The sequence below is a fragment of the Salmo salar genome, unplaced genomic scaffold, assembly GCF_905237065.1.
Source record: "Salmo salar unplaced genomic scaffold, Ssal_v3.1, whole genome shotgun sequence".
Classification (NCBI taxonomy): domain Eukaryota; kingdom Metazoa; phylum Chordata; class Actinopteri; order Salmoniformes; family Salmonidae; genus Salmo; species Salmo salar.
In genome coordinates, this window is record NW_025550501.1 from 100,001 (window position 1) to 115,000 (window position 15,000).

Below are 15,000 nucleotides of genomic sequence, written 5' to 3' on the forward strand. Positions count from 1 at the left end.
GTGACTGTGTGTGACTGTGTGACTGTGTGTCTGTGTGTCTGTGTGACTGTGTGTCTGTGTGACTGTGTGACTGTGTGACTGTGTGTCTGTGTGACTGTGTGTCTGTGTGACTGTGTGTGACTGTGTGTGACTGTGTGTGACTGTGTGACTGTGTGTGACTGTTTGACTGTGTGACTGTGTGTCTGTGTGACTGTGTGACTGTGTGTGACTGTGTGACTGTGTGTGACTGTGTGTCTGTGTGTCTGTGTGACTGTGTGACCGTGTGACCGTGTGACTGTGTGTGACTGTGTGTGACTGTGTGACTGTGTGACTGTGTGTCTGTGTGTGACTGTGTGTCTGTGTGACTGTGTGACTGTGTGTGTCTGTGTGTCTGTGTGACTGTGTGACTGTGTGACTGTGTGTGACTGTGTGACTGTGTGTCTGTGTGACTGTGTGACTGTGTGACTGTGTGTCTGTGTGTGACTGTGTGACTGTGTGTCTGTGTGTCTGTGTGACTGTGTGACTGTGTGTGACTGTGTGTCTGTGTGTCTGTGTGACTGTGTGTGACTGTGTGTCTGTGTGTCTGTGTGACTGTGTGTGACTGTGTGTGACTGTGTGTGACTGTGTGACTGTGTGTCTGTGTGTGACTGTGTGTGTCTGTGTGACTGTGTGTGACTGTGTGTGACTGTGTGTCTGTGTGACTGTGTGACTGTGTGTCTGTGTGTGACTGTGTGACTGTGTGTCTGTGTGACTGTGTGACTGTGTGTCTGTGTGACTGTGTGACTGTGTGTCTGTGTGTGACTGTGTGTCTGTGTGTCTGTGTGACTGTGTGACTGTGTGTGACTGTGTGTGACTGTGTGTCTGTGTGTCTGTGTGACTGTGTGACTGTGTGTGACTGTGTGTCTGTGTGTCTGTGTGTCTGTGTGACTGTGTGTGACTGTGTGTGACTGTGTGTGACTGTGTGACTGTGTGTGACTGTGTGTCTGTGTGTCTGTGTGTGACTGTGTGTGACTGTGTGACTGTGTGACTGTGTGTGACTGTGTGTGACTGTGTGACTGTGTGGCTGTGTGTGACTGTGTGACTGTGTGTGACTGTGTGACTGTGTGACTGTGTGTCTGTGTGTGACTGTGTGTGACTGTGTGTGACTGTGTGACTGTGTGACTGTGTGTGACTGTGTGTGACTGTGTGTGACTGTGTGACTGTGTGACTGTGTGTGACTGTGTGTGACTGTGTGACTGTGTGGCTGTGTGTGACTGTGTGACTGTGTGTGACTGTGTGACTGTGTGACTGTGTGTCTGTGTGTGACTGTGTGTGACTGTGTGTGACACGGTAAAACAGTAGTGTGTAGTTCCAGTAGTTAGCTACACCGCTACATGCTAAAACAGTAGTGTGTAGTTCCAGTAGTTAGCTACACCGCTACATGATAAAACAGTAGTGTTTAGTTAGCTACACCGCTACATGATAAAACAGTAGTGTTTAGTTAGCTACACCGCTACATGGTTAAAGCTAACCCTATATAAACTGTAGTTGGGATAAGGCATGCTGATCCTGGCCGTTCTGATGAGAGATTGCTTCAGTCTTACAGATCTGTTGTGCCGGAACGATCCCTTCTGTCTGAACAGCGAGCTCTGGGGGAGGTAGATGACAACGGGCCGTCTCTTCCAGGATCCTCTTCTCCTGGAAACGCAGAACAAGGTCAACACTAACGCACAGGATGATGGGATAGATGGGACAACCACACTAGGACAACACTAACGCACAGGATGATGGGATAGATGGGACAACAACACTAGGACAACACTAACGCACAGGATGATGGGATAGATGGGACAACCACACTAGGACAACCACACTAGGACAACAACACTAGGACAACCACACTAGGACAACCACACTAGGACAACCACACTAGGACAACAACACTAGGACAACCACACTAGGACAACCCCACTAGGACAACCCCACTAGGACAACCACACTAGGACAACAACACTAGGACAACCACACTAGGACAACCACACTAGGACAACCCCACTAGGACAACCCCACTAGGACAACCCCACTAGGACAACCACACTAGGACAACCACACTAGGACAACCACACTAGGACAACCACACTAGGACAACCCCACTAGGACAACCACACTAGGACAACCACACTAGGAGGGACAACCACACTAGGACAACCACACTAGGACAACAACACTAGGTGGGACAACCACACTAGGACAACCACACTAGGAGGGACAACAACACTAGGACAACAACACTAGGACAACCACACTAGGAGGGACAACAACACTAGGACAACAACACTAGGACAACCACACTAGGAGGGACAACCACACTAGGACAACAACACTAGGACAACAACACTAGGACAACAACACTAGGACAACCACACTAGGACAACCACACTAGGACAACAACACTAGGACAACCACACTAGGACAACCACACTAGGACAACCACACTAGGACAACCACACTAGGACAACAACACTAGGACAACCACACTAGGACAACAACACTAGGACAACCACACTAGGACAACCACACTAGGACAACCACACTAGGACAACCACACTAGGAGGGACAACCACACTAGGACAACCACACTAGGAGGGACAACCACACTAGGACAACCACACTAGGACAACAACACTAGGACAACCACAATTGGACAACCACACTAGGACAACAACACTAGGAGGGACAACCACACTAGGACAACCACACTAGGACAACCCCACTAGGACAACCACACTAGGAGGGACAACCACACTAGGACAACCACACTAGGACAACCACACTAGGACAACCACACTAGGACAACCACACTAGGACAACCACACTAGGACAACCACACTAGGACAACCACACTAGGACAACCACACTAGGACAACCCCACTAGGACAACCACACTAGGACAACCACACTAGGACAACCACACTAGGACAACCACACTAGGACAACCCCACTAGGAGGGACAACCACACTAGGACAACCACACTAGGACAACCACACTAGGACAACCACACTAGGACAACCCCACTAGGAAGGGACAACCACACTAGGACAACCACACTAGGACAACCACACTAGGACAACCACACTAGGAGGGACAACCACACTAGGAGGGACAACCACACTAGGACAACCACACTAGGACAACCACACTAGGAGGGACAACAACACTAGGACAACCACACTAGGACAACAACACTAGGACAACCCCACTAGGAGGGACAACCACACTAGGACAACCACACTAGGTGTGTCAGCACTAATGCTAAAGGCTAATGTGTGTGTCAGCACTAATGCTAAAGGCTAATGTGTGTCAGCACTAATGCTAAAGGATAATGTGTGTGTCAGCACTAATGCTAAAGGATAATGTGTGTGTCAGCACTAATGCTAAAGGCTAATGTGTGTGTCAGGGCTAAGGCTAATGTGTGTGTGTCAGGGCTAATGCTAAAGGCTAATGTGTGTGTCAGGGCTAATGCTAAAGGCTAATGTGTGTGTCAGCACTAATGCTAAAGGATAATGTGTGTGTCAGCACTAATGCTAAAGGCTAATGTGTGTGTCAGGGCTAAGGCTAATGTGTGTGTGTCAGGGCTAATGCTAAAGGCTAATGTGTGTGTCAGGGCTAATGCTAAAGGCTAATGTGTGTGTCAGGGCTAATGCTAAAGGCTAATGTGTGTAAGCACTAATGCTAAAGTATAATGTGTGTGTCAGCACTAATGCTAAAGGATAATGTGCGTGTCAGCACTAATGCTAAAGGCTAATGTGTGTGTCAGGGCTAAGGCTAATGTGTGTGTGTCAGGGCTAATGCTAAAGGCTAATGTGTGTGTCAGGGCTAATGCTAAAGGCTAATGTGTGTGTCAGCACTAATGCTAAAGGATAATGTGTGTGTCAGCACTAATGCTAAAGGCTAATGTGTGTGTCAGGGCTAAGGCTAATGTGTGTGTGTCAGGGTTAATGCTAAAGGCTAATGTGTGTGTCAGGGCTAATGCTAAAGGCTAATGTGTGTGTCAGGGCTAATGCTAAAGGCTAATGTGTGTGTCAGGGCTAATGCTAAAGGCTAATGTGTGTGTCAGGGCTAATGCTAAAGGCTAAAGTGTGTATCAGGGCTAATGCTAAAGGCTAATGTGTGTGTCAGGGCTAATGCTAAATGCTAATGTGTATGTCAGGGCTAATGCTAAAGGCTAATGTGTGTGTTAGGGCTAATGCTAAAGGCTACCTCTTCGTTGTGTCTTCGTTCTTCCTCGTCCACCTCTCTCTGCGCTCTTTCCCACTCCTCTTTCAGTTTCTCCTGCTCCCTGAGGTACTGCTCCTGCAGAGAGACACACACACACACACACACACACACACACACACACACACACACACACACACACACACACACACACACACACACACACACACACACACACCACACATCACACACACACAAACAACATCACATACACACACACGCAGGCACGTCACGCACTGTCCCATACCTGGCTGTAACTAGCCTCCTCCACTGGCCCTATCCCATACCTGGCTGTAACTAGCCTCCTCCACTGGCCCTATCCCATACCTGGCTGTAACTAGCCTCCTCCACTGTCCCTGTCCCATACCTGGCTGTAACTAGCCTCCTCCACTGACCCTGTCCCATACCTGGCTGTAACTAGCCTCCTCCACTGACCCTGTCCCATACCTGGCTGTAACTAGCCTCCTCCCTGTCCCATACCTGGCTGTAACTAGTCTCCTCCACTGTCCCTGTCCCATACCTGGCTGTAACTAGCCTCCTCCACTGTCCCTGTCCCATACCTGGCTGTAACTAGTCTCCTCCACTGTCCCTGTCCCATACCTGGCTGTAACTAACCTCCTCCACTGTCCCTGTCCCATACCTGGCTGTAACTAGCCTCCTCCACACTCCCTGTCCCATACCTGGCTGTAACTAGCCTCCTCCACTGTCCCTGTCCCATACCTGGCTGTAACTAGCCTCCTCCACTGACCCTGTCCCATACCTGGCTGTAACTAGCCTCCTCCACTGTCCCTGTCCCATACCTGGCTGTAACTAGCCTCCTCCACTGTCCCATACCTGGCTGTAACTAGCCTCCTCCACTGTTCCATACCTGGCTGTAACTAGCCTCCTCCACTGACCCTGTCCCATACCTGGCTGCAACTAGCCTCCTCCACTGTCCCTGTCCCATACCTGGCTGTAACTAGCCTCCTCCACCGACCCTGTTCCATACCTGGCTGTAACTAGCCTCCTCCACTGACCCTGTCCCATACCTGGCTGTAACTAGCCTCCTCCACTGACCCTGTCCCATACCTGGCTGTAACTAGCCTCCTCCACTGTCCCTGTCCCATACCTGGCTGTAACTAGCCTCCTCCACTGGCCCTGTCCCATACCTGGCTGTAACTAGCCTCCTCCACTGGCCCTGTCCCATACCTGGCTGTAACTAGCCTCCTCCACTGACCCTGTCCCATACCTGGCTGTAACTAGCCTCCTCCACTGTCCCTGTCCCATACCTGGCTGTAACTAGCCTCCTCCACTGTCCCTGTCCCATACCTGGCTGTAACTAGCCTCCTCCACTGGCCCTGTCCCATACCTGGCTGTAACTAGCCTCCTCCACCGACCCTGTCCCATACCTGGCTGTAACTAGCCTCCTCCACTGTCCCTGTCCCATACCTGGCTGTAACTAGCCTCCTCCACTGGCCCTGTCCCATACCTGGCTGTAACTAGCCTCCTCCACTGTCTCTGTCCCATACCTGGCTGTAACTAGCCTCCTCCACTGTCCCATGTTATCTCCTCTCCTGTAGTCTCCCCTCCTGTAGTCTCCTCTCCTGTAGTCTCCCCTCCTGTAGTCTCCTCTCCTGTTATCTCCTCTCCTGTAGTCTCCTCTCCTGTAGTCTCCCCTCCTGTAGTCTCCTCTCCTGTTATCTCCTCTCCTGTTATCTCCTCTCCTGTTATCTCCTCTCCTGTAGTCTCCTCTCCTGTTATCTCCTCTCCTGTTATCTCCTCTCCTGTAGTCTCCTCTCCTGTTATCTCCTCTCCTGTAGTCTCCTCTCCTGTTATCTCCTCTCCTGTAGTCTCCTCTCCTGTAGTCTCCTCTCCTGTTATCTCCTCTCCTGTTATCTCCTCTCCTGTTATCTCCTCTCCTGTAGTCTCCTCTCCTGTTATCTCCTCTCCTGTAGTCTCCTCTCCTGTTATCTCCTCTCCTGTAGTCTCCTCTCCTGTTATCTCCTCTCCTGTTATCTCCTCTCCTGTTATCTCCTCTCCTGTAGTCTCCTCTCCTGTTATCTCCTCTCCTGTTATCTCCTCTCCTGTTATCTCCTCTCCTGTAGTCTCCCCTCCTGTTATCTCCTCTCCTGTAGTCTCCTCTCCTGTTATCTCCTCTCCTGTAGTCTCCCCTCCTGTTATCTCCTCTCCTGTTATTATCTCTCCTGTTATTATCTCTCCTGTTATCTCCTCTCCTGTTATCTCCTCTCCTGTTATCTCCTCTCCTGTAGTCTCCTCTCCTGTTATCTCCTCTCCTGTTATCTCCTCTCCTGTTATCTCCTCTCCTGTAGTCTCCTCTCCTGTTATCTCCTCTCCTGTTATTATCTCTCCTGTTATTATCTCTCCTGTTATCTCCTCTCCTGTTATCTCCTCTCCTGTTATCTCCTCTCCTGTAGTCTCCTCTCCTGTAGTCTCCTCTCCTGTAGTCTCCCCTCCTGTTATCTCCTCTCCTGTTATCTCCTCTCCTGTAGTCTCCTCTCCTGTTATCTCCTCTCCTGTTATCTCCTCTCCTGTTATCTCCTCTCCTGTAGTCTCCTCTCCTGTAGTCTCCTCTCCTGTTATCTCCTCTCCTGTAGTCTCCTCTCCTGTAGTCTCCTCTCCTGTAGTCTCCTCTCCTGTAGTCTCCTCTCCTGTAGTCTCCTCTCCTGTAGTCTCCTCTCCTGTTATCTCCTCTCCTGTAGTCTCCTCTCCTGTTATCTCCTCTCCTGTTATCTCCTCTCCTGTAGTCTCCTCTCCTGTAGTCTCCTCTCCTGTAGTCTCCTCTCCTGTTATCTCCTCTCCTGTTATCTCCTCTCCTGTTATCTCCTCTCCTGTAGTCTCCTCTCCTGTAGTCTCCTCTCCTGTTATCTCCTCTCCTGTAGTCTCCTCTCCTGTAGTCTCCTCTCCTGTAGTCTCCTCTCCTGTTATCTCCTCTCCTGTTATCTCCTCTCCTGTTATCTCCTCTCCTGTAGTCTCCTCTCCTGTTATCTCCTCTCCTGTAGTCTCCTCTCCTGTTATCTCCTCTCCTGTAGTCTCCTCTCCTGTTATCTCCTCTCCTGTTATCTCCTCTCCTGTTATCTCCTCTCCTGTAGTCTCCTCTCCTGTTATCTCCTCTCCTGTTATCTCCTCTCCTGTTATCTCCTCTCCTGTAGTCTCCTCTCCTGTTATCTCCTCTCCTGTAGTCTCCTCTCCTGTTATCTCCTCTCCTGTTATCTCCTCTCCTGTTATTATCCTCTCCTGTTATCTCCTCTCCTGTTATCTCCTCTCCTGTTATCTCCTCTCCTGTAGTCTCCTCTCCTGTAGTCTCCTATCCTGTAGTCTCCCCTCCTGTTATCTCCTCTCCTGTTATCTCCTCTCCTGTAGTCTCCTCTCCTGTTATCTCCTCTCCTGTTATCTCCTCTCCTGTTATCTCCTCTCCTGTAGTCTCCTCTCCTGTAGTCTCCTCTCCTGTTATCTCCTCTCCTGTAGTCTCCTCTCCTGTAGTCTCCTCTCCTGTTATCTCCTCTCCTGTAGTCTCCTCTCCTGTTATCTCCTCTCCTGTTATCTCCTCTCCTGTAGTCTCCTCTCCTGTAGTCTCCTCTCCTGTAGTCTCCTCTCCTGTTATCTCCTCTCCTGTTATCTCCTCTCCTGTAGTCTCCTCTCCTGTAGTCTCCTCTCCTGTTATCTCCTGTCCTGTAGTCTCCTCTCCTGTTATCTCCTCTCCTGTTATCTCCTCTCCTGTAGTCTCCTCTCCTGTTATCTCCTCTCCTGTTATCTCCTCTCCTGTAGTCTCCTCTCCTGTTATCTCCTCTCCTGTTATCTCCTCTCCTGTAGTCTCCTCTCCTGTTATCTCCTCTCCTGTAGTCTCCTCTCCTGTTATCTCCTCTCCTGTTATCTCCTCTCCTGTAGTCTCCTCTCCTGTTATCTCCTCTCCTGTTATTATCTCTCCTGTAGTCTCCTCTCCTGTAGTCTCCTCTCCTGTTATCTCCTCTCCTGTAGTCTCCTCTCCTGTAGTCTCCTCTCCTGTTATCTCCTCTCCTGTTATCTCCTCTCCTGTAGTCTCCTCTCCTGTAGTCTCCTCTCCTGTAGTCTCCTCTCCTGTTGTCTCCTCTCCTGTAGTCTCCTCTCCTGTTATCTCCTCTCCTGTTATCTCCTCTCCTGTTATCTCCTCTCCTGTAGTCTCCTCTCCTGTAGTCTCCTCTCCTGTAGTCTCCTCTCCTGTTATCTCCTCTCCTGTTATTATCTCTCCTGTAGTCTCCTCTCCTGTAGTCTCCTCTCCTGTTATCTCCTCTCCTGTAGTCTCCTCTCCTGTTATCTCCTCTCCTGTTATCTCCTCTCCTGTTATCTCCTCTCCTGTAGTCTCCTCTCCTGTAGTCTCCTCTCCTGTTATCTCCTCTCCTGTTATCTCCTCTCCTGTTATCTCCTCTCCTGTTATCTCCTCTCCTGTAGTCTCCTCTCCTGTAGTCTCCTCTCCTGTTATCTCCTCTCCTGTAGTCTCCTCTCCTGTTATCTCCTCTCCTGTAGTCTCCTCTCCTGTTATCTCCTCTCCTGTAGTCTCCTCTCCTGTAGTCTCCTCTCCTGTTATCTCCTCTCCTGTAGTCTCCTCTCCTGTAGTCTCCTCTCCTGTAGTCTCCTCTCCTGTTGTCTCCTCTCCTGTAGTCTCCTCTCCTGTTATCTCCTCTCCTGTTATCTCCTCTCCTGTTATCTCCTCTCCTGTAGTCTCCTCTCCTGTTATCTCCTCTCCTGTTATCTCCTCTCCTGTTATCTCCTCTCCTGTTATTATCTCTCCTGTAGTCTCCTCTCCTGTAGTCTCCTCTCCTGTTATCTCCTCTCCTGTAGTCTCCTCTCCTGTAGTCTCCTCTCCTGTTATCTCCTCTCCTGTAGTCTCCTCTCCTGTTATCTCCTCTCCTGTAGTCTCCTCTCCTGTTATCTCCTCTCCTGTTATCTCCTCTCCTGTAGTCTCCTCTCCTGTAGTCTCCTCTCCTGTTATCTCCTCTCCTGTTATCTCCTCTCCTGTTATCTCCTCTCCTGTTATCTCCTCTCCTGTAGTCTCCTCTCCTGTTGTCTCCTCTCCTGTAGTCTCCCCTCCTGTAGTCTCCTCTCCTGTAGTCTCCTCTCCTGTCGTCTCCTCTCCTGTCGTCTCCTCTCCTGTTATCTCCTCTCCTGTAGTCTCCTCTCCTGTTATCTCCTCTCCTGTTATCTCCTCTCCTGTAGTCTCCTCTCCTGTTATCTCCTCTCCTGTTATCTCCTCTCCTGTTATCTCCTCTCCTGTAGTCTCCTCTCCTGTTATCTCCTCTCCTGTTATCTCCTCTCCTGTTATCTCCTCTCCTGTAGTCTCCTCTCCTGTTATCTCCTCTCCTGTAGTCTCCTCTCCTGTTATCTCCTCTCCTGTTATCTCCTCTCCTGTAGTCTCCTCTCCTGTAGTCTCCTCTCCTGTAGTCTCCTCTCCTGTAGTCTCCTCTCCTGTAGTCTCCTCTCCTGTAGTCTCCTCTCCTGTTATCTCCTCTCCTGTAGTCTCCTCTCCTGTTATCTCCTCTCCTGTAGTCTCCTCTCCTGTTATCTCCTCTCCTGTTATCTCCTCTCCTGTAGTCTCCTCTCCTGTAGTCTCCTCTCCTGTTATCTCCTCTCCTGTAGTCTCCTCTCCTGTAGTCTCCTCTCCTGTTATCTCCTCTCCTGTTATCTCCTCTCCTGTAGTCTCCTCTCCTGTTATCTCCTCTCCTGTAGTCTCCTCTCCTGTAGTCTCCTCTCCTGTTATCTCCTCTCCTGTTATCTCCTCTCCTGTTATCTCCTCTCCTGTAGTCTCCTCTCCTGTTATCTCCTCTCCTGTTATCTCCTCTCCTGTTATCTCCTCTCCTGTAGTCTCCTCTCCTGTTATCTCCTCTCCTGTAGTCTCCCCTCCTGTTATTATCTCTCCTGTTATCTCCTCTCCTGTTATCTCCTCTCCTGTAGTCTCCTCTCCTGTAGTCTCCTCTCCTGTTATCTCCTCTCCTGTTATCTCCTCTCCTGTTATCTCCTCTCCTGTAGTCTCCTCTCCTGTTATCTCCTCTCCTGTTATCTCCTCTCCTGTTATCTCCTCTCCTGTTATCTCCTCTCCTGTAGTCTCCTCTCCTGTAGTCTCCTCTCCTGTAGTCTCCTCTCCTGTTATCTCCTCTCCTGTAGTCTCCTCTCCTGTTATCTCCCTCCTGTAGTCTCCTCTCCTGTTATCTCCTCTCCTGTTATCTCCTCTCCTGTAGTCTCCTCTCCTGTTATCTCCTCTCCTGTTATCTCCTCTCCTGTTATCTCCTCTCCTGTAGTCTCCTCTCCTGTAGTCTCCTCTCCTGTTATCTCCTCTCCTGTTATCTCCTCTCCTGTTATCTCCTCTCCTGTTATCTCCTCTCCTGTAGTCTCCTCTCCTGTTATCTCCTCTCCTGTTATCTCCTCTCCTGTAGTCTCCTCTCCTGTTATCATCTCTCCTGTTATCTCCTCTCCTGTTATCTCCTCTCCTGTAGTCTCCTCTCCTGTTATCATCTCTCCTGTTATCATCTCTCCTGTTATCTCCTCTCCTGTTATCTCCTCTCCTGTTATCTCCTCTCCTGTTATCTCCTCTCCTGTAGTCTCCTCTCCTGTTATCTCCTCTCCTTTTATCTCCTCTCCTGTTATCTCCTCTCCTGTAGTCTCCTCTCCTGTTATCTCCTCTCCTGTTATCTCCTCTCCTGTTATCTCCTCTCACACACCTTTAGGAATCTCTCCTGCTCCTGCTGCCACCTCTCCTGTCGTCTCCTCTCATCCTCAGGGTTCCACACCCAGTGGTCTACACGCTTAGCCAGGTTCAACATGGGACTCTCCATCTACCACACACACACACACACACACACACACACACACACACACACACACACACACACACACACACACACACACACACACACACACACACACACACACACACACACACACACAGGAGGAAAGGAAAGGTGAGATGAGAGGACAGGCAAAGTTCTAGAATAAAGATCAAGTTCTAGAATGAAGGTCAAGTTCTAGAATGAAGGTCAGGTTCTAGAATAAAGATCAAGTTCTAGATCGAAAATCAGGTTCTAGAATAAAGATCAAGTTGTAGTATGAAGGTCAGGTTCTAGAATAAAGGTCAAGTTCTAGAATGAACGTCAGGTTCTAGAATAAAAATCAAGTTCTAGAATGAAGGTCGGGTTCTAGAATGAAGGTCAGGTTCTAGAATGAAGGTCAGGTTCTAGAATAAGGATCAAGTTATAGAATAGAGGTCAGGTTCTAGAATAAAAATCAAGTTCTAGTATGAAGGTCAGGTTCTAGAATAAAGGTCAAGTTCTAGAATGAACGTCAGGTTCTAGAATAAAAATCAAGTTCTAGAATGAAGGTCGGGTTCTAGAATGAAGGTCAGGTTCTAGAATGAAGGTCAGGTTCTAGAATAAAAATCAAGTTCTAGAATGAAGGTCAGGTTCTAGAATGAAGGTCAGGTTCTAGAATAAGGATCAAGTTATAGAATAGAGGTCAGGTTCTAGAATAAAAATCAAGTTCTAGAATGAAGGTCAGGTTCTAGAATAAAGGTCAGGTTCTAGAATAAAGGTCAAGTTGTAGAATGAGAATGCTGAGCTATAATGGTACTCACAGTCCCACTGCTCCCCTCCAGTCCTTCTGTGGAGAGACACACACAGTGTGTTAGCTACAGCGGCAGCATTAACGCTAACCTGGCTCACCCAGCAACGGGACTCTGGGTAATATCATCGTACCTGTCACCGAGGAGGAGCAGGTGTGCTGGTTGCTAAGCAACGAAGAGTCAGACCCAGCCTCCTCCCCCGATCTCCTTGACGATGCCATGGAGCCGATCACCTGTCAATCAATCAATAAGGAACCAAGGGCATCAGAACCATTCAATCAATCAACCGGGTGTCAATCAATCAATAAGGAACCAAGGGCATCAGAACCATTCAATCAATCAACCGGGTGTCAATCAATCAATAAGGAACCAAGGGCATCAGAACCATTCAATCAATCAACCGGGTGTCAATCAATCAATAAGGAACCAAGGGCATCAGAACCATTCAATCAATCAACCGGGTGTCAATCAATCAATAAGGAACCAAGGGCATCAGAACCATTCAATCAATCAACCGGGTGTCAATCAATCAATAAGGAACCAAGGGCATCAGAACCATTCAATCAATCAACCAGGTGTCAATCAATAACAGAATGAGAGAGGTGCTCCACACCTGTGTGTTGCTGAGAATATCTAACGGACGCGGCCGCAGGTGTGTCTGGGTGAGTTCCGTCACGATGGTCGTCGTGACAACACAGCTCCTCCCTCCAATCAGGGCGCTGACGGCCGACACCTGTGTCTTCTGATTGGCTCCAGGGTGTTCGGTGGGCGGGGGGGAGTGAAGGGGTGAGGAGGGGGAGGGAAGGGGTGAGGAAGGGAGAGTCTCACCATTCACCCTCACCAAGCCATCTACCTGTAGACAGAGTGATGAGAGGTTACCTCACCAAGCCATCTACCTGTAGACAGAGTGATGAGAGGTTACCTCACCAAGCCATCTACCTGTAGACAGAGTGATGAGAGGTTACCTCACCAAGCCATCTACCTGTAGACAGAGTGATGAGAGAGGTTACCTCACCAAGCCATCTACCTGTAGACGGAGTGATGAGAGGTTACCTCACCAAGCCATCTACCTGTAGACAGAGTGATGAGAGGTTACCTCACCAAGCCATCTACCTGTAGACAGAGTGATGAGAGGTTACCTCACCAAGCCATCTACCTGTAGACAGAGTGATGAGAGAGGTTACCTCACCAAGCCATCTACCTGTAGACGGAGTGATGAGAGGTTACCTCACCAAGCCATCTACCTGTAGACAGAGTGATGAGAGAGGTTACCTCACCAAGCCATCTACCTGTAGACAGAGTGATGAGAGGTTACCTCACCAAGCCATCTACCTGTAGACAGAGTGATGAGAGGTTACCTCACCAAGCCATCTACCTGTAGACAGAGTGATGAGAGAGGTTACCTCACAAAGCCATCTACCTGTAGACAGAGTGATGAGAGGTTACCTCACCAAGCCATCTACCTGTAGACAGAGTGATGAGAGGTTACCTCACCAAGCCATCTACCTGTAGACAGAGTGATGAGAGGTTACCTCACCAAGCCATCTACCTGTAGACAGAGTGATGAGAGGTTACCTCACCAAGCCATCTACCTGTAGACAGAGTGATGAGAGGTTACCTCACCAAGCCATCTACCTGTAGACAGAGTGATGAGAGGTTACCTCACCAAGCCATCTACCTGTAGACAGAGTGATGAGAGGTTACCTCACCAAGCCATCTACCTGTAGACAGAGTGATGAGAGGTTACCTCACCAAGCCATCTACCTGTAGACAGAGTGATGAGAGAGGTTACCTCACCAAGCCATCTACCTGTAGACAGAGTGATGAGAGGTTACCTCACCAAGCCATCTACCTGTAGACAGAGTGATGAGAGGTTACCTCACCAAGCCATCTACCTGTAGACAGAGTGATGAGAGGTTACCTCACCAAGACACCTACCTGTAGACAGAGTGATGAGAGAGGTTACCTTGGTGTGGGGTGAATCGGGGTATCAATAGATGTGGGGTGGTGTGGGGTATCATTAGATGTGGGGTGGTGTGGGGTATCATTAGATGTGGGGTGGTGTGGGGTATCATTAGATGTGGGGTGGTGTGGGGTATCATTAGATGTGGGGTGGTGTGGGGTATCATTAGATGTGGGTTGGTGAATCGGGGTATCAATAGATGTGGGGTGGTGTGGGGTATCAATAGATGTGGGGTGGTGTGGGGTATCAATAGATGTGGGGTGGTGTGGGGTATCAATAGATGTGGGGTGGTGTGGGGTATCAATAGATGTGGGGTGGTGTGGGGTATCATTAGATGTGGGGTGGTGTGGGGTATCAATAGATGTGGGGTGGTGAATCGGGGTATCATTAGATGTGGGGTGGTGTGGGGTATCAATAGATGTGGGGGTGTGGGGTATCATTAGATGTGGGGTGGTGTGGGGTATCATTAGATGTGGGGTGGTGTGGGGTATCATTAGATGTGGGGTGGTGTGGGGTATCATTAGATGTGGGGTGGTGTGGGGTATCATTAGATGTGGGGTGGTGTGGGGTATCATTAGATGTGGGGTGGTGTGGGGTATCAATAGATGTGGGGTGGTGTGGGGTATCATTAGATGTGGGGTGGTGAATTACGGTTAAGCCCTAATCCTGAACCCTTAACCCCGATCCCTACCTGTCCTTACCTTAACGGGCTGGTGTCCAGGCTGCGTCTGTGCTGGCTGGCAGTAGGGCTTGGCTGTTAGGAGAGGGAGAGGCCGGGAGGGGGGGGAGATGGGAGGGGGGAGGGTGTGCTGACTTTGCGTGGAGTGGTTGTGTGTGTGCGTGTGTTGGGTGTGTTGGGTGTGTGTGTGTTTGGTGTGTCGGGGCTCTTGCTTTGTGTCAGTCTGCCTGGCCTCTAGTCCGTTTCCAGCTCGTTCTGGGTTCTGGTCGGTCGTAGTAGTTCTAGACTCAGGGGTCTGGGTAGTACTAATGGTTCTAGACTCAGGGTTCTGGGTAGTACTAATGGTTCTAGACTCAGGGTTCTGGGTAGTAATGGTTCTAGACTCAGGGTTCTGGTCAGTAGTAATGGTTCTAGACTCAAGGTTCTGGTCAGTAGTACTGGTTCTAGACTCAAGGTTCTGGTCAGTAGTACTGGTTCTAGACTCAAGGTTCTGGTCAGTAGTACTGGTTCTAGACTCAGAGTTCTGGTTAGTAGTAATG

General features: G+C 49.5%; 1 protein-coding gene across 5 annotated transcripts in view; it reads right to left on the reverse strand.

The window, feature by feature from the left end:
• The window catches only part of LOC106595830 (LIM and calponin homology domains-containing protein 1), a 60,563-nt gene that overhangs the window by 5,158 nt on the left and 40,405 nt on the right, over positions 1 to 15,000 (reverse strand). For all 5 annotated transcript variants that reach the window (XM_045713828.1, XM_045713827.1, XM_045713826.1 and 2 more), the window contains 7 exons: positions 14,484 to 15,000; positions 12,433 to 12,672; positions 11,953 to 12,052; positions 11,832 to 11,857; positions 10,924 to 11,037; positions 4,220 to 4,312; positions 1,563 to 1,656 (listed from right to left, as the gene is read on the reverse strand). The exon at positions 14,484 to 15,000 is cut by the window's right edge and continues 732 nt beyond it. In XM_045713828.1, coding sequence (XP_045569784.1) covers positions 1,563 to 1,656; positions 4,220 to 4,312; positions 10,924 to 11,037; positions 11,832 to 11,857; positions 11,953 to 12,052; positions 12,433 to 12,672; positions 14,484 to 15,000 — 1,184 coding nt within the window. The remainder of the gene's footprint in view (positions 1 to 1,562; positions 1,657 to 4,219; positions 4,313 to 10,923; positions 11,038 to 11,831; positions 11,858 to 11,952; positions 12,053 to 12,432; positions 12,673 to 14,483) is intronic.